The 23,752-nt window shown below is 45.4% G+C and overlaps 1 protein-coding gene across 1 annotated transcript in view; it reads right to left on the bottom strand.

The window, feature by feature from the left end:
* Positions 1 to 23,752, bottom strand: part of NCOR2 (nuclear receptor corepressor 2) — a 355,588-nt gene that overhangs the window by 18,794 nt on the left and 313,042 nt on the right. The window contains 10 exon segments of the mRNA XM_033174224.1: positions 327 to 489; positions 642 to 785; positions 1,170 to 1,322; positions 2,175 to 2,423; positions 2,877 to 3,104; positions 10,283 to 10,667; positions 13,918 to 14,198; positions 14,909 to 14,995; positions 16,940 to 17,089; positions 21,768 to 21,918. Of these exon segments, the coding sequence (XP_033030115.1) occupies positions 327 to 489; positions 642 to 785; positions 1,170 to 1,322; positions 2,175 to 2,423; positions 2,877 to 3,104; positions 10,283 to 10,667; positions 13,918 to 14,198; positions 14,909 to 14,995; positions 16,940 to 17,089; positions 21,768 to 21,918 (1,991 nt within the window).

Raw genomic sequence — 23,752 nt, 5'->3', positions numbered from 1 at the left:
CTCCCCTGGGGACCCTTTTAGGCTGAAGGGTGGGCTTTGAATGTTTCAGGTGTGTATATATATGCTACAAACCTCTGCCACATCCCCCGCGTGCTACCTTAGCCATGACACTAAAATGTCATCTTTGCAACATGATCTGCACCCAATGCAATTTCCTCCCTGCAAGGCCCCAATCAGCAATGTGTAAATCGACCTGTGATCCTTGGATGAAGGGCAGTATAGGAATTTAATAGATAAAATAAAATATATAATAAAAACATGTGCTGAGCAACCCTGCCCACGGCACGCCAGGAACCAAAAAGGCTGTTAACGCATCTCTGACATACCGCAGAACTGAGGGGGCAAGGTTCTCCGAAGGGATCATCTTCATGTTTGTGTTATGCAACACGCTGGGGCGTTGCTGGATGTTTTCCTGGGTGCGGGGCGAGACAGGGGAGTGCTTGTGATTGTGAGAGTGAGCTGACGGCCGACTGCTGCTTTGGTCTGTGCCTGCCACAAAACACAAAGAAGCACTGTGAAAACTCTAGATGTGGAAAATCCAAACGAAATACAGTTGAACAAGAAGAACGTAACCAAGTCCCTGCCAGGCAAATTCCCCCGCTACCCCCCCCCCAAGAGTCACTAAAGGAATGTGATCCAACCTGGTCTCCAGATGGGGGCATGCTCCACAGTGGTTGTGGCTGCTAAGACCGACTTCTTGCGCTCCTTCTCCCGCTCTCGGTCTCGTTCTTGCTCCCGTTCAGAAACTGAAGGTCCTGTCTGCTTGGTCAGGTGTGTGTGGCCTCCTATGAATCATTAAACACATAGTCTAAACATGCTCAGAAAGCAGATGTTTTGACCTGAATATTAAAGCAGCTATTCTGCAGCCCCCCTGCCCAGCAGCCAAAGAAAACTGCAGCCTGAAACATCTGAGGACACTCAGATATAAAACAACATACCCATTTTAATGTACTGCAATTTTAGCCGCTTAATTTTGCTTGTGTTCCTTTTTTGGGCATATCCATGTGTTGCTGTTTCTTATTTTCCTCCTCTCCATGTCCCTTATGTTCTTCTAGGCTGAGAGTGCACGTGTGTGTGTGTGTGTGTGTGTGTGTTTGTGTGTGTGTGTTAACTCAGGCTCTTAAAGAAGCACCTAATGAATTTCAGCAACATATCAAGAATCAGCCTACCTGGGGAGAGTGGAGAGCTGCTGTGTCGGCTAGTGAAAGCCTGGGGGGCACTGTGGATGTATGTGATCCGGTCAATGGAGGCAGCAGAAGTGCCCGGGGTGGGGGGCACAAGCACAGGCAAATGTGGCACTTGAGACAGGTCAATTATTCCTGCTAAGAGAATTGGGGGGGGGGGAGAGACAGTTAGGAGAAGCATTATGCCTTGGTACCAGAAGTACAGTATCAAAAAAGCAGTAACCTCTTGTGGCATTGTAAGACATTATAGCTGTGCTGTGTCAGCTGTGAAAGGATGCCTTAATCTGGACACTGGATACCACTTTGTGGCTTTCCAGTATGCCCCATGCCTCCTGAACTTTTTTAGGGAGATCCATCTTCTGAAAGCAGCAAGTTCTGTCTGTGTCACATGGTATTACATCACCTGAAGGGCAAGGCCTGCCGCCCAAACAGCCTGCAGCTTGTTCAGAATGGCAGGCAAAGAAGTGGGCAGACTAAACACAGTGAAGAACCTCTCTCTTGTCAGTTACACTTAATGCAACTTGGCAATGCGGAACAGGGAAAACAACAGGCCTGAGGAAAGTGTTGCAGAAGAGTTCTAGGTAATGCAAAAGCTTCATCACCAGAATTACTGGTGCAGTTAAGAAGCACCATTGGATCCTCATGATCTGCATGCATCATGTGAAACATTAAAAATGTTGCAGCTGATTGATGCCTTCAAATGTTGCCAAATCAGGCCCTTATGCCTGAAACTTGCTCCATGTTCACAAAGTCCTCATAGTCTCAACAACACAGAGAGCCCTATGACACCTTGAATCTAACCAGTGAATTGTGGGAGATGCTTTTGCAGGCTTTGTCCAGCAACTGACCAAGTCTGGCCCATGAAAACCTATGCTATAAACAAACATGGTTCTCTGAAAGTGCTGCAAGGATCTCTCTTGCTTTTGTTGCAACAAACGAACACAAACACCTGCCGGAATTAGCCACACAACCCCAAACATATTTTCGGACCTGCTGCATAATTGAGGGCTAGCGAGGGCTCTCGCGGAGACAGGCCACGTAGCAGGTCTGCCCTCTGGGCCATTGCAGTGGCAGCCGCAGCATTGTGGTGCATCTGCTGGGAGGTGATGTAGTCGTTGATGATGGTCTGCCTGTTCTCCATGGCAGCCGTATCTGGGTAGCCGCGGATTAGGTATGGTGGGTAGAGGTGGGGGTACGTAGGGCTGGGAGCGAGGTGCCTTGGCAAGTAATAAGCGGCTGCTGGACAGAACAGAGACAAGGGACAATATTAGCTTTTTCACATGCTGTGTGTTTTCTTCAGCAGAGTTTATCTCAATACAAGAGCACTTGGAGCCATCTCTTCTTCAACTCTCTACTTTGGCATCTCACTGTAAGTTCACCACTACCACCCATGTCCAAACTCTTCTCCTCTTTACCTGAATCTTGCACACACCCCAGTTCTTGCTGCAACTATTCCAGGGTGTGTGAAACCAGAGATATTCTTCTTTACTCTAAATGTTGCCAGAATGGCCTCCTTTTCCATTGTCTGTTAAATTGTTCTAAACTGAACAATGCATCCAGATTCTTAAGAACTAACCCAGTCAAATCTGTGCAGAGTGACAAAGCTGTGTAATGCTGCCGAGATAACTCAGTATATTCCAGCCATGGTGATTGTTTCATTCCTGCCATTTTCTGACCCTAAGACATGTTTACCTGCTTCCAGGGGGATTCCTCTGGGAATAGCTGCTGGGTCAAAGGCCAATGGAATGTGTCCCCTGTACAAGTCCACACCACTCACTCCCCGGAGCAGGTGCTCATATGGAGAGATGGGGGGGTGGTGGTCTGCAAGGGTAGCATGAGGCGACTTGGAGCTGGCCATTTCTCTTGGCGTTGGGGTGATCTTTCTGTCCTGGGATACAGGCTTTCCAGCAGCGATGCTCCCTGTCAAAGCAAAAATGGTTTGTTACAAGAGCCTCTGTGGAAATTCCCTCGAGATCTCAAGCCATTCTGAGACAAGTACAGTGGCGCCCCGCTAGACGAAAATAATTCGTTCTGCGAGTATTTTCGTCTAGCGGGTTTTTTGTCTAGCGAAGCGGCAATGCAAACCGCAGTTTTCGCTAGACGAAAAAATAAATAAAATTCGTCTTGCGAGGCAGCCCCATAGACAAATTCGTCTTGCGGGGCAGCCTTCCGCTAGATTAATGCCTTCGTCTAGCGAGGCATTCGTCTAGCGGGGCACCACTGTACTTCCCTTTACCTGTTAAGATTTGACTTTGTTGTTGTTGTTTTGGCTAAAATACTTGTTGAAAATGAAAGTTGAAAATGTTGAAAAGATGAAAATGAAAAATGAAATTATATTTAAAAAGAGACAAGCAGAAGAGGTACTGGAAGAGGTTATGGATTTTTTTTTCTACCAAGACTAGAAAACACACAAAAACAACTACTGGTGTCTCCAATATCAGATGTTGAGATTGGGGAAACAATCTCAAATATGGCAAATGGTAATGCACCAGGGCTAGATGGCTTTCTAGTGGAATGGTATAAAACATATACTGATCTCCTGTCACCTAGATTATATCAGTTATATGATGAGATATTTAGAGAAGGAATCAGCTCAACATTATTCAACCATGCTTACATTACTGTTATTCCAAAGCCTGGCAAGGACCTGATGCAATGTGCCAACTATCGTCCAATTTCTTTGATAAACATTGATAGGAAAATCTTAACAGCGATATTGGCAAATAGATTGCAAAGAGTAATACCAACTATTATTAAAAATGACCAAACAGGGTTTATAAAGATGAGACAAGCTGCAGATAACATCAGGCTGGTAGTGGATTTGATAAATTTAAACAGGAACAGTGAAGATTTAGCAATACTATCTTTAGATGTATAAAAAGCTTTTGATAAGGCCCACAAACTATATGTGGAAAAATTTTGGTTTTCCATTCGACTTTATAAAATGGATAAACATATTATATTGCTCCCCTACATCTAGAGGGAAGACAAATGGCATAATTTCTGCACCTTTCGCATCATCTGGAGGTACCAGGCAATGCTGCCCACTTTTGCCTTGCTTTTTAATATCTGTTTGGAGTCTCTGTCATGTACTATTAGACATCATAAGGAAATATTTGGTGTCATTCATAACTCATTTGAATACAAATTGGTAATGTTTACAGATGATATTCTTCTGTTTATTACGAAACCCCACAGAACTATTTCAATATTAATGCAAAATAGAGATGTTTCTGGCAGTATCTCTGGATATACTATAAACTGGTCCAAATTGGAGTTGATGTTAATAGGAAATAACTTTTTGGTTCAACCGTTTAAACAATGCCAATTTCATATTTGCAAAGACAACATTAAATATCTAGGCATATTAATACCACAACTTATCTAAATGAGCATAATTAAACAACAACAAAATATATCATGAGGTATCAATAGACATCGACAGATGGGAGTCACTGAACCTGACTCTGTGGGGGAAAGTCAATGCTCTTAAAATGAACATACCGTATTTTTCGCTCCATAGGCTATGACACACTTTTTTCCTCCTAAAAAGTAAGGGGAAATATCTGTGCGCCTTATGGAGCGAATGGTGGTCCCTGGAGCTGAATTGCCCAGGGGCCAAAAGAGGATCATGCTTTTTATTTTACAAAGAGAAAAGGGTGTGTTGAAAGGACCCCACTCAGCAGCTGATCAGCAGATCGGGAGAGAGATAAGAGTCCCGGCTCCCTTTCAGCCCCGCCCTCCTTTGTTGAATGTGCTGCAGAGGGAGGTTGTTTGTTTCCCCAGCGACATGTGACTGGCTGATTAGATTATCTGTCTGGAAACTGTAGAAAAGGCTCCCTTTCCTTTAGAAGCTGCAGAAATATGAGTTGAACCCCATAAAAATGGGGCTTTTCCTCTTTGCTTTTCCCCCTTTGCAAAAGGAGCTTTGCTTTTCCCCCTTTGCAAAAAAGCTGCAAAACTTTTAGCTGATCCTCAAAAAAACCAGGGCTTTTCCCTTTGCAAAAAAAGCTGCAAAACTTTTAGTTGATCCTCAAAAAAACAGTGCTTTTAGAGGATGAAAACCAGAAAAATATTCCCCCCCTTGTTTCCTCCTCTAAAAACGAGGTGTGCCCTATGGTCCGTTGCGCCCTATGCAGCGAAAAATACGGTAATACCTAGACTAGTTTATATCTTAAGAGGAATTCCAATTCACATAATGAGCAAATACTTTCACAAAATTTAATCTTTGCATAGAAAATGCCTTTGGGGCTGTTCAGTTCCAAGAATATCTATGCAAAAAATGCAAATATTGATAAAAGATGGAGGATTTGGGATCCCAGATTTAGAATTGTATCAACAAGCATATTTACTGTCAGGTACACTATTCTGGAGACCCACAACTGAAAACAACTGTCCAAAATGGGCTGCTTTGGAATATGTAGCACCTCTAGAGAGATGGGCAGCACTTGGGTCTAAATACATCAATACTCAAGATTCTACTTGTAAGGTCCTCAGTTAATTGCTCATGATAAACTATTTACAGTGCAGAGCTAACAAATCATGCCTGTCTCATTCATCAGCAGAATCCGGGAGTGCCCCTTTCCGGTTTCTCCCCAGCATAAGAGTCTAGGGATACGAAATCCCCTCCTTCTTTCCCTACGTGGCACCCCTCTGCGCAATTGGGGGGACGGAAGTGGCATGCCTCCCTCTGCACCAGCGGGGTGTGAGGTCTCTCCAAAATCCCCAGAGCCTTGGCTGCCAGTTCCCTGTACCTCCTCCCCTTCCCCACATGAGGCATCACTGCTGCTCCCGCTGGAAGAGGAAGTGCTGCTTCAGTTGCTCCTGTACTATTATAATTTTGGTTACCCTTGCCTGCACCTTTTCCAGCTGTACAAAATAAATTTCCAAGTTGCAGCAACCTGAACTGTACACAGTATTCCAAGTGTGGTCACACTACAGGTTTGCAGAAAGGCATTATAATAACTGGAGTTTTATTTTCAGACCCTTTGCTAATGGCCCCAACATGGATTTTGCCTTAGCTGCTTCACACCGTGTAGACAACGTCATTGAGCTGAAACAAATCTGTTCTCGTCATCAATGCAGTTCACACACACTAGGGCATTGCTTGGAACTTGACCAGGCTATCAGATCTCTTTCGAGAATGCTATATATTATTCATCCAATACCCTAATTCAAAGGGTCAATTCACACCCTTTCCCCCAGGTGTAATTTAATGTGCCAGACATGCATTGTACCAGGACAGTCACTAGAGAACTAGGATTGGCTGTGGCTCCCTCCCAAGTAAACACCTGAGTGAGTAACAAACCCAGGTTGGCTATCAAGTAATGTGTGGAACAGCCGCCTGTGCCATTTAAAGGAGCTGCTGTGCCCTAGTGCTTCTTTCTCAAAGTATATTGATAACAGGTATCTAAATCAACAGCAATATAATAGCAGCAGCAGCAGCAGCAGCAGCAGCAACAACCCCACAGCCCTACTGGATCACCTTAAAGGGAAAGACTGGTTTGCAAGTCCTTCCTTAACAGGAGTTTTGTTGTGTTTCAGTGGAGATGAAGTGCAACACAGATCCATAGAAAAACTGCCTTCTAACAAGATCAAACTAATTGCACACCTAGCTCAGTCTTGTCTACTCTTTGATCAGCAGCAGCTCACCAGGGTTTGGGGGAGACTCTGATCTGCTCATTTTAACTGGAGATACCAGGGACTGAACTGGTGACATGCAAACCATTTACATCTGCCATGGGGAAAGGAGACACAGAGAAGCCAAGGGGGGAAGTGGCACAGATCAGTGAGGCTGGGATTTGGCTTTTGCTCTTTTGGCAGAAAGTGTGGAGCTAGAAGATCTAGCAAGTTTAAAAGGAGCAAGAAGGTTGTACCCCTCCCTTCCCCAACAAGAGTAATCCATCACGGCAATGTTGTTTTAGTAGCATCATGAACAAGATGAACAGGATACCACAGAGTGGCTGGTTTGGAGTAGGATTGCCCAGCGGCCTGGCACAGTCTCAGCACTAGATTCTACAGTACTTCCTGCACAACAACTTAGGGCTTATCCACGCTTGCCTTTCCTCCATACTTTCTAGGCATGAGCTGTGCTTTAAAACTCCATGTCCAAACATCTTTTTTTTCTTTTTTCTTTTTTTGCTCCGGAGTGTTCCCTGAGAAAGCCTGTTCTTTAAAGTTGAACTGGAGCAAATGGCAACCTGTGGTAAACCTGGACTGATGTTCTGATGTTTGCTCTGACTGAGCGCTAAAGAGTGGGTTTTCGTGGGGGAAACTCTGGGACAAACAACAACAATGCTCAGTTGTGAGCTTTTAAGCTCATACCTGTGCCTGGAAAGAGCAGGGCAAAAGGAAAGTGTGGATAAGCCCTTAGTGTGCAAGAAGCAAAACAACCCCAAGGCATGGTGGGTGGGCTGTTTCCTGTTCTGGACTCATTGAAAAAAGTTGGATGCTGTTGGTGGAAACCACCAATGCATTTTAAATAGGGCGGGGGCACACCTGATAAATTCCACCTTGCATGAATGATTTTTAGAAAACCCAGTACACCTGAAGTTCCAGCAACACAAATATTTCTGAGTACCCTCCTGAGTACCCTCCTGTCCCCAGCAAACTCATTTAGCATCAGAATATGATTAACCAATGGGAGTGCCTGATCACCTCATTTGTCTCCTGAGAAATCTCTATGTGGGACAAGAAGCTACAGTTAGAACTGGATATGGAACAACTGATTGGTTCAAAATTGGGAAAGGAGTATGACCAGGCTGTATATTGTCTCCCTGCTTATTTAACTTATATGCAGAATTCATCATGTGAAAGGCTGGGCTGGATGAATCCCAAACCGGAATTAAGATTGCTGGAAAAAATATCAACAACCTCAGATATGCTGATGATACAACCTTGATGGCAGAAAGTGAGGAGGAATTAAAGAACCTTTTAATGAGGGTGAAAGAGGAGAGCACAAAATATGGTCTGAAGCTCAACATCAAAAAAACTAAGATCATGGCCACTGGTCCCATCACCTCCTGGCAAATAGAAGGGGAAGAAATGGAGGCAAGGAGAGATTTTACTTTCTTGGGTTCCATGATCACTGCAGATGGTGACAGCAGTCACGAAATTAGAAGACGCCTGCTTCTTGGGAGAAAAGCAATGACAAACCTAGACAGCATCTTAAAAAGCAAAGACATCACATTGCCGACAAAGGTCCGTATAGTTAAAGCTATGGTTTTCCCAGTAGTAATGTACGGAAGTGAGAGCTGGACCATAAAGAAGGCTGATCGCCGAAGAATTGATGCTTTTGAATTATGGTGCTGGAGGAGACTCTTGAGAGTCCCATGGACTGCAAGAAGATCAAACCTATCCATTCTTAAAGAAATCAGCCCTGAGTGCTCACTAGAAGGACAGATCCTGAAGGTGAGGCTCCAGTACTTTGGCCACCTCATGAGAAGAGAAGACTCCCTAGAAAAGACCCTGATGTTGGGAAAGATGGAGGGCACAAGGAGAAGGGGACGACAGAGGATGAGATGGTTGGACAGTGTTCTTGAAGCTACTAACATGAGTTTGGCCAAACTGCGAGAGGCAGTGAAGGATAGGCGTGCCTGGCGTGCTCTGGTCCATGGGGTCACGAAGAGTCGGACACGACTGAACGACTGAACAACAACAACAACATGATTAACCTAACCTGAATACTGCCTTTGTTTTGTACCCACATGCCATTTATGTGGTGTGAAATAATGCTGAAGGCTTTTTGAGGTATGGCGTTTAAATAGCCATGCCACCAATCTGCTTTGTATAAGCCAGCGATGGGGAACCTGCGGCCCTCCTGAAGTTGCTGGACTGCAGCCCCCACCACCCTGACTGCTGGCCAGGCTGGTTGGGACTGTTGTGAGTCCAACAACATCAGGAGGGTAAATGGTTCCTCATTCCTAGCATTAGCAGCACATCAATACATCTTTAGAAATATAGTACCGGTAATTATTTCCAGAGAAAGAGTTCATATTTGCTTTTAAAGTCACCCCCAAATTCTACAATCTTGCTAAATCACACCCCTGGCCCGGAATTTAAAACAAGTTTAAAACTGGGAAGCCTCCAAACCTCTTGGCTACAATCTGCCCTGGAATCGTGCTTGCAGAGGGCTGGTCATATGTGTACATTACATAAAGGCCAGCCAAGAGAATCTTCTGTTCTTAGAAATGAACAAGATACTTCATTTAACAAATATGTTGATTCTCTTAAGGCAAGGGGGGGGTGTCACACACTAATAGGCATAAAGGCTGTATTTGTAGGGAGAATAAACCGTGCTAATCTTTTTCAAATGCATTGGTCAAGTTTGGAAGAAAAAATTAGGCTGACATAATGAAGTCTCCCCGTTTCTGCAGAAGTGGATCATGCAACTCTTGGAGTAGAAGCAGGCTGATCTAATATGACTGACAGCTTCCTCAAAAGCAGGTGGAATCTGCAGTGATCACCCGCTGGCCAAATAGTGCTAAAAAGCAGCAGCAAAGGGGCAACTTTCTTCTTGAAAGGTATCGTGATGGTGTGGACAGTAACATACTGGGTCCTGCCCAGAGCTACTGCTAATTTGCATATGCTAATTAATATGTATACATGCAAACTTGGGCTTTAATGCCTGGACTTAAATGCCACAGAAGGCTGTATGCTAACTAATTCTTCATCCAAATCACCCCAGATAAGCTATTCAATTAATTTGAACTGCACCACAGATCAACCAAAACCAGTTCCTTGTTCATTCATTTACCCCAATTAATGTACCAAACAACCCTGCTCCATATAAATTGAATTTTCCTTCAATTACCCATATTTGTTACCCCCTAAGCCATAACTAGTTAATTTATTTTCCCAAATATCCTACCCAGTAAACCTAATTACCTCTGGTTCAATTCTCCTTGAATTCAATATTAACCAAGAAACATTCAGGGCACTTAAAGGAATGTCTGGGGCCTGTGCCCCATAAGCTCATCCCTGGACATGTCCCTGGTTCCGGTGCCTCACAACCTGCCTCAAACGTCTAACCTGAAGAAGCCCCCTAATCCACAACCAGCGCTTGTCACACCCACAGCCTGCAAAACAGCACCACTGACCTTCATGCTGCCGGGCGGTTGGCTCCCTCGTGGAGACTGGGGATCCTCGGTGCAAGTGGCTGCTGAAAGCCGTCCCGTGGGCTGCCTGGTGGTCCTCATAGGCAAGAGGGCTGTGGCGAGGTTTCCCTGCCTCAGGCACGATCACAGGGGCTCCTCTCGTGATGGAGCCGCCAGAGTTTGTCACTGGGCTGGGCCTGCTTTTCAAACTCTCCTCGTAAGCACTTTTTAAACTCTCCCCGTAAGCTCTTTCCAGAGTTCTTGGGTCCTGCATGACATCCAGGGAATGCAGGGGATGAAAAGTCCTCCCTGGGCTTCCAATAATGGAACGGACATCATGCTTTTTGGCACTTGCCGAAGTGTTGCTGTCATATTTCAGCGGGGTACCCTGGGGGGACAAGGTGGGAGACAAGAGAGAAAGGTCAGCAAGCTGGCAGGAAAGGACAGCAGCACGGAAGGTCACAAATGGCTTTCTGAGGCTGCCGCTGGCGTTCTAGGCTTAGCTTCGACAGATGAAAAGGGGGGTGGGGGGAAAGGCACACTGATTCGTTTATTTTGTCAGTTAATTCCCATTTGCAGTTTGCCAAGTCTGTATGAAAATTGAGGCCATAGGGTTATAGCGGAGGAGGGATGGGATGGGATGCAGGGCTGCCATTTGCTCTGCTGAGAAGTGAGGCTTCCCTCTCCACCAACTGTTGTCACCTGGCAGCAGCCATTCCATCGGGCCTTGGCAATAGAGGTAAGAGAACGGATGTAGGGTCAACTGCACTGGCAACAGTGGAAAGACCAGAAGCTTTTGGTGCCTCCTCTCCGTGAACTTTCCCACCCCAATTGGTCATCAGAAGAAAGTGTAACTCTGAACTTGTACCAAAGTTTGTTTATTTCCTCCTCCTTCAATAATGCATTTTCTTTTTGTGTCAGTTTGGGAGCCCATTTTGGCTAAAGAGCATAATAAAAATTATTTAAATAAATAGCATCAGCTTCCTTTGGATGCTCTTTCCCATCTGTTTTCAAATTTTCCACTTTCTGGGAACACTTTCCCGCACTAATGTCATTGCTATGAAACCCCTATTCACCTGTCACGTTGCAGAGGCTTCCGGTACATCTTCTAGCCCAGCCTTTCTCAACCTTGGGTGCCTAGATATTTTTGGGACTACAACTCCCATCAATTCTAGCCAGCATGGCCAATGATCAGGGATGATGGGAGTTGTAGTTCAAGAACATCTGGGGACCCAAGGTTGAGAAAGGCAGTTCTATACAGTAAGTTCATTGCACCAAACCATGGCTACGTAAACCATGGTTAAGGAAGTTCAACCCTCAACTGTAGAAATATTTTTGTTGTTGATTATATTACTAATGTAATTACCTGGACGTAGTTGGGGCTGTTTTTTGGGGGGTGGGGGTAGGGGAACACTGTATTTGACTGCTTGTATTTGATTATATGTTGTTCTTATATTCAACAAATAATATATATATATATATATATATATATATATATATATATATATATATATATATATATATATATATATAAAGGCTTATTGATGGCCAGGACTACTACTGGCTTTTGTTAGTGACTCTATGAGCCTTTCTGGCTAAAGGTATAAATACCTGCCGTGCTTTTTTTCCTAAAAAAATGTTTAGGGATACTCTCATTTTCCTACTCATATTGAAATACTGCCCCTCAATGAGGCCAAACTTAGATTCACAAAATGTTTAGGGGTATGCATACCGCTGCGTCCCCCCAGGAAAAAAGCACTGAATACCTGCAATAAACAAACTCTGCTTTGACTTGATGTTTGAAATGACAAACCATGGTTTGCGCTAACTAATTTGGTATGATCAGGATGCATGAATTAACACACTGTTATCATAGCAGCTGGAATACCCTGGTTTTCCTGTACATTTGGAAGCTCCAACCATGGCTTGGGTTCTAAACTATGGTGAGCACAAACCATGGTTTGGTGTGATATCTGTATTGAGCATCCACTTATGCAGATGAAAGACCAAGCACATTGGGCCTCATGATCATGTCATATGAACTGAGAATGGACTTAAAACACATTCAGCATTTCTCCTACAGCTCCACATTGCAAGGAAAGATCAGAAGTGATGGCCAAACTGGCTCTCGAGGAAACATGTCCATTATTACTGATCTTCTCAGTGAGGAATCCATGACTAAGAACACTGTTTGAATTCACCACTCTACCTCACAACTGGTGGTCACTTACCACCTGAATGATTTATACCAACCAATACGTTTATTCACCATTAGCTACCAATAAAGTAAGCAGAAACCTTAGTATTAAGAAGAGAAACTCTCCAAAGAGGACATATATTTCATTCTTCCTCTAGGGTGGGACGTAATGTGTGATTGGCAGGGAGTGGCGAGAGGGACTGCTAGGCAAAACCACAGATCTGCTGGCCTGGGAGCAAATGGTGCTCCTGGGTCATGAAATGAGAAACCTCTCCCAAGGGGAAACAATCAGCTCTGTATAACAACAGGTGGAACCTTTTGAGGCAGGATGTTTAATTCACACATCCCAAAAATGTGGCATGAGGTAAAGTGGTTAGTCACTCTCAAGGAATATCGACATACCCACCTCATCTCTCCATGGGAACAAAGCAGATTTGTAAACAGCCCTCACCGAGGCCCGGCATAGCTGCTATGGAAACCATCCAAATATTCTATCAGCCCACGCAGGGGACACGAGCCAAGAGCTGACTCATCATTAAATGAATCTGGATCTGCTTGGGTATTTTCCCTGAAACTTGTGGCAGAGGCTCAACTAGGAGAACTAAAGAGCGAGACCTGGGTTCAAATCACTCTATGGCCATGCTCTCACTTTGTAGCCTTGGAACATGTCCATGACCCAATTTTAGGTGCAGTGCTGAGATAAATCAATGGCTTCCTATCCTGGCTTGCTTTAACTGTCATCCTCTGTTTGGATGCAATGACGAATGGTGGTTATTTTAAAGCAGGTGTCAAAACCCCGGAGTCTACCACTGACCAGAACCCCAAGTCAGAAGCTACAGTGCTACTGACTACAGATCCCACAGAATCAGGGCCCCTAAAACTGGACCCTGGACCCCCATGGGCACTTCCCCCTAGGCCTGAGCAAACTATTGCTTCCCACACCACCTTGCCAGTCCAATACTATAGGCTGAAGGTCATAAGAGTGCATGATGAGTGCCCAACCTCAGGCCAGAGTGTTAATATATTTATTATTTAAAGTATTTATATCCACCCAAAAGTCCTAGGATGGAAATATTCGCAGTCCAAACAAAAAATTACAGCTTGACCCTAAGCAAGATTCTAGTTCTCCCAGAAGGAGCGTACAGCATAGGAGAGATGGGATAGAGGCAGAGGCCCAGAAGGAAGGCCTTAGTTCACCTCCAACCCTCATTGGAACAACCTGCTCACTAGGAGTTCTCCATAGCACTGAGACAACCAGCCTGGTTTGCTGCCTTGCCTCCTGGGCTCGTTTGCAGGACCAGAACACCAGGAAGTGGACAATTCCAATCACTGCCTCTAGTTACAAATCGCAGGAGCTCCTAAGCAACTGAGCAGAGAAAGACACTTTTGTCTTAGCATCCTCCCTACCCCAGTGCCTCTCTGTTACGGACCGTGTGGATACCTGGGTAATAGAGCCCTCCTTCACAGGCCTCGTCATCAGAGAGATGTCAGGCGTGCGCCTCAGCTCCTCCCTGGGAATCTCATGGATTGACCTTCCTGCTTCCTTCACAGTGGCAACAAGGCCTTCATGAACTGCTTTCATTTTCAACGGGGTAAAGCTCTCATGAGGCCTGACCTTGTAGGCCTCGGATAAGTCCCTCGGAGGTGTGCTTTCCCTCTTGAGCTGCTTAGCTTCTCTTCTGAGGTAGTCCTCGGAGGCTTCCACGTAAGATCGAGGTATTCCTGGGGGAGCATACCAAAAGACAGAATCCATCAATGGTCTTCCTACAGAAAAGTAACTTCTGCAGCCCCGTGGGCAACAAACAAAATGGAACACTAAACATGCCATGAAAATTTCCAGGCCTAAGTTGATAACATAGCCCAAAGACCAACATCATTACCTAGTCTTTTCTAGCTCACAGAACTGATTTGAATCACTCTGCAGGTCAGATTTTGGTGAGGCTGTCATGAGATTGCCTCCACCCTCAATGCCAAATTTATGTGCACTCTTTAAAGTGTCTTCACATGACTGGGACAGAGAACAAAGTCCTCTTCCCCTTACTCTCACTTGTTGACATTGTATTTATAGCCTCCTGAGTCTGAAAGCCCCATATTGGCACACTGCTTTATTATGGGAGGAAGGGGATTCAGGAAACATGCAGGGTGACTGCAGCTCATACCAGCTGCACTCCCCCTTTGTGTCTCCTGAATCCCTTTCCTCCCAGAACTTCCCACAAACTTCCAACAAGTCCCTCATCCTCCTGAAGAGATTATTCAGCTGTCATAGGCAGAAGGCTGGACTTGGCTGACAGGCAACCTACTGCCTGACCCAAAACAGTTGCCAGAAAAGTAAACAACTACTGAATTAGGATTAGAAAAGAGATTATCGACATGACAGGCTGACAAGTTCTGCACCCAGGTTAGATTTCCACGCTCCCTTTGCTACACATTACCTTGCGTGATTGAGCCCCGGATGTGATGCGGTTCTTTCAAATTGAGGGGACTGTGGCGGTCGGGTGGGATGGCTCGTCCCATTAGACCTAGAGTTGCCCCACACAAAGGAAGAAGAAAAATATTAAGACATTTCAAAATGTGGACTTTTTATGCTCCTCTGTTCCCTTTGGGAACTTCTTCTAGAGTTTCTATAACCAAAAAGCCAGACAGCAGAACTGGAATGAAAGGCCTTCCCCTTACACCTTGTTTCCACTGTGATTCTTTTTCATTTTAATTGGACTGTAATTTGGAAACTACCCCAGCTGTCTCCAAACTGGTGCCCTCTGGGTCCTGCTGGCAGGGGCAGATGAAAGTCATGTTCCAAAGAATCTAGAAAGCACCTGGCTGGCAAAGGTGGAGTTGCAACTCATTCCTTTATTACTTTCTCTCTGTCTCCTGCTCCCACCTGACCCACTCAAGACATTATTAAGCACATGAAAGCACCACAAGCAAATTTTGAAGAGCTGCACACAGGCACCTTACTTCTAATTATGAAGAAATGTGGGGGTCCCCTTCACAAAGGTCCCCAGCAACACGGAGGCCTCTTTCACAAGGCGCAAGGGAACACGTGTAAATAACTTAGCCATAAGGGCAGGTCTGCATGTGCTATGGAGGGAAGTGAGGGGGAGATGGGACTCGTCCACCTGGGAAGGGAGCCCACCCAGGAGAAGGAAAACTCTGATCCTAAACCTTTGCTGCCTTGTGGGCTATCTTCAGGAGAGGAAAAGGCTAAGGAGCAAACCCTACACAAATCCAGAGGGGAGTCCCTAAGATGGTTGGATAGCACCTTGTACACCTCCTTCCAGCAACTCCTGCAGCCAAGCTGGCGCCAAACTTCTTGCTCTTTGGACCACATCAACGAGGCTTATTGTCTGGGCAGCCCAGATCCTCCGGACACACTGCCCAGGCTTGTGCACCGAGGAGGTCGCTTCGGTGCTGCTAACACATCAGTTTGATTTCACCCCTAGAGGCGCACTCCATTGTCTCTTGAGACAGATGGATGTCAACAACAAGAAGTGCAGGGCAGCTGGTATCCTTCTACCAGTGGCCTAACTAGGGCTGGGAAAGGCACATTGCCCATGTGATCACATTATTAACATGCATTTCCTTGCATGCATTCAAGGTTTTGATGTATTATATCACTGCAATTATTTTATTCGTTTTTATAACAGTATTTTCTATTTCTGTATTCTGCCATGGAACCTAATGGTGATGGATGGGCAAGAATGCTTACTAATAAATAAATGCAAATATTGGGACTGTACTGGAAGTAAATGGCTTCTGCACTGCTGGCTGTGCCTATGAAGAGGATCCCTCAAGTACAACAATAAGAAATATAAAACACTTCTAAATTGCAGCTTACAAAATAAGAGTTAAAAATTGTTTGAGATTCTTAAGTCTTTTCGCAGGCTGAAATAAGGAAATAGGTAACCCAGGATCAACAGGGATGTTATATTCAGGTCTTATGGATAGCAGATTTCTCTTGAGGCATGGAGGCTTGTCCAGGATGTCCAGATTAACATTCTCCTCCAAGCCTTCCCTTTTCGTTCTGAATGGTTGATTTTAGGTCAAAGGAAACAAGAGGAATGAATGGACACAGATGCACATCGCTGAATGCTTGAATGGAGTGGTCTGTATGCCGCCATCAGAGAAGAAGGCATCAGCCACCTTTATTGGAAACTTGATGCATTGGAGAGAGTACATATGAATGGACAAAGCTGCCTTAAATGGAGACCGGCCACTGGTCCATCTAACCCATATTGTCTACTGTGACTGTCAACAGCACTCCATGGTCTCAGAGAGGGTTTTCCCCAGTCACCTGCTACCCAGTGAACATTTTAATTGGAGATGTAAGGGACTGAACTTGGGACCTTCTCCACGCAACCTTTGGGCCCTGTCATTACGCCCCTTCCAAAACACGGCAAGGGCAACTGATGACGAGCAATACAAATTTGACTTGACTGTATGCAACGTTGTTTGTGAAAGCCCACCTTCGATGCTAGCGGATGGAAGCTCACGCCCAGATAAACCCCGTGATCCTCTCCCTTCCATCATGTCATAGGTCCGCTTGATGCCCATGGTCTCGTGTGGGGCTCCAGAGTTTCTGCTGTTCTCTTTGGGACACTGTGCAACAGCACCACCTGAAAGGGGAGTGGCAAAAACAAAGCAAAATAAGAGATCCATGAACGTCCAGATGAAAGATTGCAAGACTGGGGCTCATGCTTAAGGCAGAATCTTGGCCGAGGGAAGTCTCTGAGGCCTCAGTCCAACATTACTCAGCAGCTTTTGTAAACATTCCAATTTGGAGTCAATTCCCGGGAACCAAGTCATGTTTTCCCTCCCAACTTGCAATTCCAAATTTGGTGGCCTTGTGCTTAGACTCACCCCCAAACTTCCCTAGTGCTTATCTCTAGCCAGCAGAACACTGCAAGTCAAATCCAGGCCTGGCAGAATTTGCCTTCACCTTTGCTTTCATCTCTAGAATGGGCCCTTATTTTCTTTATGTGCTCCTTTAAGATCTCCCCCAGCCCCTGTACCCTGCTCATCAATCTGTGGAGAAAAGACAACTCAGAACCACTCCATGTCAACCTGAATGCAAAGGGGAAACCTGCATTTCTCCCCCTCCGCCCCCAAATTTGAACCAACAAATGGGCTACAACGCTCTAAGCTTAAAAAGCTGAAGGACGAAATTTGAGGAGGAAAAATAGCAGAACAAAGGGGGGGAAACTACAAAGAGAGAGGCCAGTGCCGGGAACATGCTGTGCAGCCAGAGACCAGAATGATAGCAAGACATCTGCTGCGCCTCCTATCCAAACCTCACGCAAGCAAATCTTATCTCTGTACAAGTTCTGAACTCTTTGCTTCCCTTCCGTGAGACCAATTCAGACAACCATTATTATTTATAGAAGTTCAGATTTGCTGCACAGATGGTACTACAGTCTTTATCGATCTTACGAGAGACGATTGGCAGAGACCCAGCAGTGGTAACCCCAAGCAAACCTTGAAAACTACACTAAAAACTCCTCCCAAGCTGAAAAAACTGTATAGATCTTTTCTGCAATGGCTACTGAAAGGGGCCATGTGTTCACATGTGTGGCACAGCAAGAGTGCGCACCATGACATCATAGGAACATTGAAATGAAGGGAAATGCCCTGAGTCAGGCCACTGGTCCATCAGAGTGAAGTCTACTCTCTGAGTTGGGCTGGCACTGAATACCACCCTTTGCTTCCCCTCTCACCCAGCAACCAAACAAGATATGGGTGTGTGGAAGTAAGCTATTTGGGGTCATAAAAATGAAATTTCTGCCCAAGTTGCCAATTCTTCCTGCTTTTAACAGGCTCAAGTCATGCAAGTCAGAGTTTAAAAGGAGCTGAGTTTTGAAACACGCGGGGTGTGTATGTGCATTCCTGCATCCTGTCATCAACAAACATCTGCGCTCCTCTTTTCTCCCTCTGCTCCCAAGCATGTTTATGGGAAAGGGGGGGGGGAGAGAAAGAAAAGGATTCTGTAAACATTTCCCTTCCCCACAGAAGAGCTATTAGCAATAAGAATAACCAATCTTCTGCAATTCAGCTGACTGACGCTGTAAGCTCCTGGCTCATTAGAGCTCTTTTCTTGGCAAGCATCACTGTGGCATCAATGTGTTGACAGTGCTCCCCCCTTCCTGTCCACCAGAACTCAATCACAGATTTATTTATTTTTAAGCTTCTCCCTTTCTCGATTCGGCACTTCTGTCCTTACAGACTTTGCTAAAATTCCAAAGAGGACATTCAGATTTCAATGTATTTCTTTTTAAAAATCCAATTTGGATTTTCTTCCTCTGAAGAGCCAGTGTCCATGTGGCCCAACAGGCTGGTGTTACTCACCCTTGTTTCAGCAAAAACCACCCACCAGGAAAGATGCCGAAACTGTTTTTATCCATGTTGATTCGGCCAAGAGATTTTTGGGTAACTTTTGGCCAAGTCTTTTCTTCAACACTTGCTAAATGGTTGGGGGAAAGTTAAAAGGCAGGAAAGTAAAAGGAAGAAAAGCTGCCTTATATATCCACTGCCAAGAATTTCCCTGAAAAGAGGGATTGGTGGATCTGAGGGTGAGGCATACTTTAAACGCTTATCCACACTTAGTTTGCCCTGCTCTTTCCAGGCAGAGGTCTGCACTTTCACGCTCCGTGTCTGAGTGGGGGTGGGTTGGGTTTTGGTTTTTTGCCTGAGCTTTCTCCACGAAATCCAGCTCAAAGCTGAATCAAAGCAAACGTCAATTCGGGTTCTCTGTGGATAACTGTTTGTTCCGATTCAGCTTTAAAGAGTTGGTTTTTGCAGGGAAAGCTCTGGAGCAAAAGAAGAAAAAGAAAAAAGTGCTCAGACACAGAGCTTTAAATTGCAGACTGCTCATGGAAAGAGCAGCTGCTATTATTCATTTTATTATGTATTTATCCTGTTTCCTGCCCTTCTGCCCCAAAGGAACCCAGGGTAACAAGCACATCTATAATTGACAATTTTTTTAAAAAAATAAAAGAGCAGTTTTCAAACTTAAAAACAGTGATCTCAGGTTTGCCAGGGACAGAAACGAGGGAGATAGATGCACCTTGCCAGGGCTGCCCCTGAAAAGGCCCTGACATGAGTCAGTGCCAACCGGGCAGCCTCTGGTGGCATCACCACCAACAAGGCTTTGCCAGCCAGCTTGTGATCATAGATGAGTGGGACACAGAGCAGGCAGCACTTTCTTGTCTCTTTTCAGACCAATGGCTTGAAACTCAACCCAGGGCTAGTACAGGGTTGAGGAATTTCAGACCATAGGGCCAAATGTGGCCCCCAAGCCTCTCTTATTGGGACTCTCCCAAAGCCACGCCCCCTCACTGGCTCCGTCTCACATGCCTGAGTGTTTGTCCCTGGTTGGAATGTATCTGTGACCTCTAAAAATGATTCCTGCTTGCCTGGCTAGAGGACATAGAGTGGTTTGCGAGAGAGTGTAGAAACCACCAGACCACTGTACAAAGGTTAACATTTACATCCATTGCTCTGCCTGCTTTTGCCTCTGGTCCCGCTCACCAGTGGTATGTAGCTCTCAGAAGGCTGCCCCAAAGAGAATGTGGCCTGGGGGATCAAAAAAGGGTCTCCACCCCCTGGATTAGTAGCTTTAAGTACACACACAAACAATGGTGCCACCTTGCAGGAAATGCTGCACAGACTTTGCTAGGAATCCCAAAGTACAGCTGGGGTGACAGTGGCCAGATCGACACTCCCACCCCTGCACCAACCCACATGCATGAAGTCCACAGCAGAAAAGCTAAGCTTTAGGCCACTTGACAATCTTCTTCTCCAGGTGAGGATACGAGCCCAGAGCAAAGGTCTAAAAGCAGACCCTTCTCCTTTGGCAGCCAACTTGGCAGTGATGTTCACATGGCCTGGCTTTAGCTCTGTAGCAACGATAAGTGGAGGCAGATGTTAAAAATGTTACTGGGAAAGGACTCCATCCATTTGGAGTGATGTGTAACCTATAGGCATGGTGCAGCTGCTGATTTGTGAGAGAGATGCAGAAGGGCATATGGGGCAACACTGATTAGGATCTGGCTCTTACCTCTCAACTGTGCTCAGCACAAAAAGTGTTGCAGTCCATTAAAATAGATATTCATGAAATCACAGTTGTATCTTGCCATGCTGCCAGGGCAGGCAAGGCATTTGACATCACACACCATTGCCAATCTGCATATTCTGCAGCCCTGTTGGGCCCAAAATATGGCCTGCAAGGTTTATCCCATTCATGGAGTATTCTGCCAACTGGGGCAAATCAAGAAGCAGCCCACTCTCAGCCTAACCTGCCAGATATTGGTTCACTGCCCTGGCTTCACTCTGACCAGAACTATACTTGCCTCTGGCTCTTGCAAATGACTTCCAATAGGCATGACCTTACAAGGCCTGCCAGCAAGTTTATATGGAAGCAGGCAGTCCTGCTATGCCTGCTTACCACAGGACTGTTCTCTCCACCTTTTGCAGCTTAATGGAAGCACGAGAAACAAGTGGGCAGGAGAGGTTCCCATGGCCCATCTGCTGCCGTACTGCAGCTTGCTGGGTGAGGTTTGATTAATTCCCTCTGCTGCTTCTGACCTGCTTGGCTCCTTTGTGGTCTGCTTCAAAATACAGTCAAAAAGGAAAGGGGCAGGAAATGCACATGCTCAAATGACTGCTAAGCTTTCTGAAAACAAAGCCGCGTAGGCATGCATACTAGGCCCCAAAGGTTTCTTTCCTGTGCTTGGAAGGTGCTTCTCTGTGATGGGTATGTCAATAGGTTCTCCAAAAAAATCACACTGTTCTGATTCGGACATAACACTAAACCACAGCAAGAGCCTTATGAGCAGATTGGAAACAATATCTCCCTGGTTTAAATGAAATACGGTTTGTTGATATGTCTGAACTGGGAAGTGTGGTTAGTCTCTAAACCATGGTGTATTGAAATAAGTTGGGACTGGAAACCATGGTTTGATGTTGGTTTGTTTGAATAAACAATACTTTAAAATAGCCAGAGTTTGTCTTTTCCAGATATACTGACAAACCGAAGTTATAGTTTTAACTGGAAGCAGAAACTTCAAATCTCCTCTTATAGCACTAGTTGAGGGAGAAGGGAGGGTTTGAGCAAGAAACTCAAGCACACCTTAGTGTTATGTCTGAGCTGGGCTGTTATTACTTCTAACCCCTTTGCCACTCCTATATAACATATCCTGCCTCGTTTTCAAGGGATGCTACTGGCTCCGTCATTCAAAGCCTTCTCTCACAAGTGGTACCAGAGAGTGTGAGCACCAACAAAGGGGAATTTTGACTCACCATCGTAGGTCAGGACATGTCCCTTCTTCCCCTCGTAAATGACGTGTCCCTTGGGCAAGGCGTCCTCCCTCACTTTCTCTGCTCTGCTGGGGCTGTCTTCTCCGATTATCCTGGTAATGGTTCCTTTGTACAGCACTTCGGCTGGGGTACCCTTGGAAAGAGAACAAGATCCATATTTAACAGTGTCATAAACAATTAAGGCAGAAGCAGAGTGGGAATATGCCACTTGCTGTCACAACCAATAGATATGTACAGCTTAATTATTGATGGGCACCATAACTGTGGCCTGAGTTTTGTCCAGGACAGTGGGGGCGGGGGGGGGGGCGGCGGCGAAGGTTAAGTGTTTCATCTTAGGTTGCTGGGAAGAGATGAGGTGAGAGGAAGATGGAAATGACAGGCACCACAATTCCAGAAGATGGTGCAAGCCTGATACCTGGTACGACAGACTTTTTGTATGTGAAGCTGAAATGGATGCCAACACCCACGCACACCCACACCTCTCCAGATTTCTTTGATTTCTTCCTTCTCCCTGCACTGACCCTGAACCTCTGTATTGTGGAAAGGGACCAGTGGGGATTTATGCCTTTGTGCATTTCAAAAATCAGCTTCCATTAGTCATAGTTGGGGCACACATTTGAATGTGTGGAAGCCAATGCCTCTTAAAAGAGGAATCTGCTGTGTGCTAAGTCAGGTCATTGGCCTGTCTCCTCCAGTCGTTCTCAACCAGGTGCCATCCAGGTACTTTGGACTACAAATCTCATCAGCTGCAGCCACCTTCCCAGTCTGGGTGCCTGAGAGCCTTTTGTCTGAGTTGCTGAGAGTAAAATCTGGGCCATTGGGGCATGCAAAGAATGTGCTCTACCACTGAGTTCTCTACACACCCACCCACCGCCAGCCACAATTTGGACAGGAGTAGAGGAGTCGTTGTGCTTAGAGGAAGTTCTCTTGGGACCCACCTTCACTAGCAATTATTGATTTGGGGAAAGGAATAAAAGGACCACACAGAACCATAATATTGTAGAGCTGGCCCAAGGGGGGCACAGGTGAAAAACACATAAATGGGGGGCAACGTCATGAGACTAGGGGGCCACAGAGGGAAGCGAGAAGTAAAGAAAACACAGAAGTAACTGAGAAAAGAAAACAGAAAAGAAACTAGAAAACAGAGTAGAGGGTAGAGAAAAGTGACCATGCTTCCCAGTGGATGGAGAGCCACGTGCACTTTGTAGCAATGTCCCTTCCTCTTCCTTCTCCCTGCAATGCAGGAATCTTTTGCCCAATGTGGGGCTTAAACCCACGAGATTAAGTCTACCAACATATTCTAGAAAAATATTTGTTTGTTTATTTAAAAGCATCTCTATATTGCTTAAGAAGAAGAAGAAGAGTTTGGATTTGATATCCCGCTTTTCACTACCCGAAGGAGTCTCAAAGCGGCTCACATTCTCCTTTCCCTTCCTCCCCCACAACAAACACTCTGTGAGGTGAGTGGGGCTGAGAGACTTCAAAGAAGTGTGACTAGCCCAAGGGCACCCAGCAGCTGCATGTGGAGGAGTGGAGACGCGAACCCGGTTCCCCAGATAACGAGTCTACCGCTCTTAACCACTACACCACACTGGCTCTCTAATATCTCTAATGAGTGCATAGTCTAAAATACAAAGAGTATATAATTAAAACAGAACACAACCTAAAACCCGTAACACAACAATATAAAAACTCATAAAACCATACAGAAGTGAATAAAGCAGAAATCATAAGACTCAAGCATGTAAAAACAGAGTTGAATCTTATGGCTCAAGTTGTCTGAAGCTACTTGTGGCTGTTGCAGAAGGAAGGACATTCCACAAAGACACCCCTGGCTTCCCACACAGATTTGAGATCACACCTTACCCTCTTCAGGCATCAAATCTAGGTAGGTGAAGAGTATATAAGTGGCATTTGTTGGGGGGGGCAGCAGCTAGGCCGCGTATTTTAATCCTACCCCTCCTTGA

The sequence above is a fragment of the Lacerta agilis genome, chromosome 17 (genome assembly GCF_009819535.1).
Source record: "Lacerta agilis isolate rLacAgi1 chromosome 17, rLacAgi1.pri, whole genome shotgun sequence".
Taxonomy (NCBI): Eukaryota; Metazoa; Chordata; class Lepidosauria; order Squamata; family Lacertidae; genus Lacerta; species Lacerta agilis.
The sequence above is the reverse complement of the archived record's forward strand: the minus strand, read 5'-3'. Positions and strand labels throughout refer to the sequence as shown.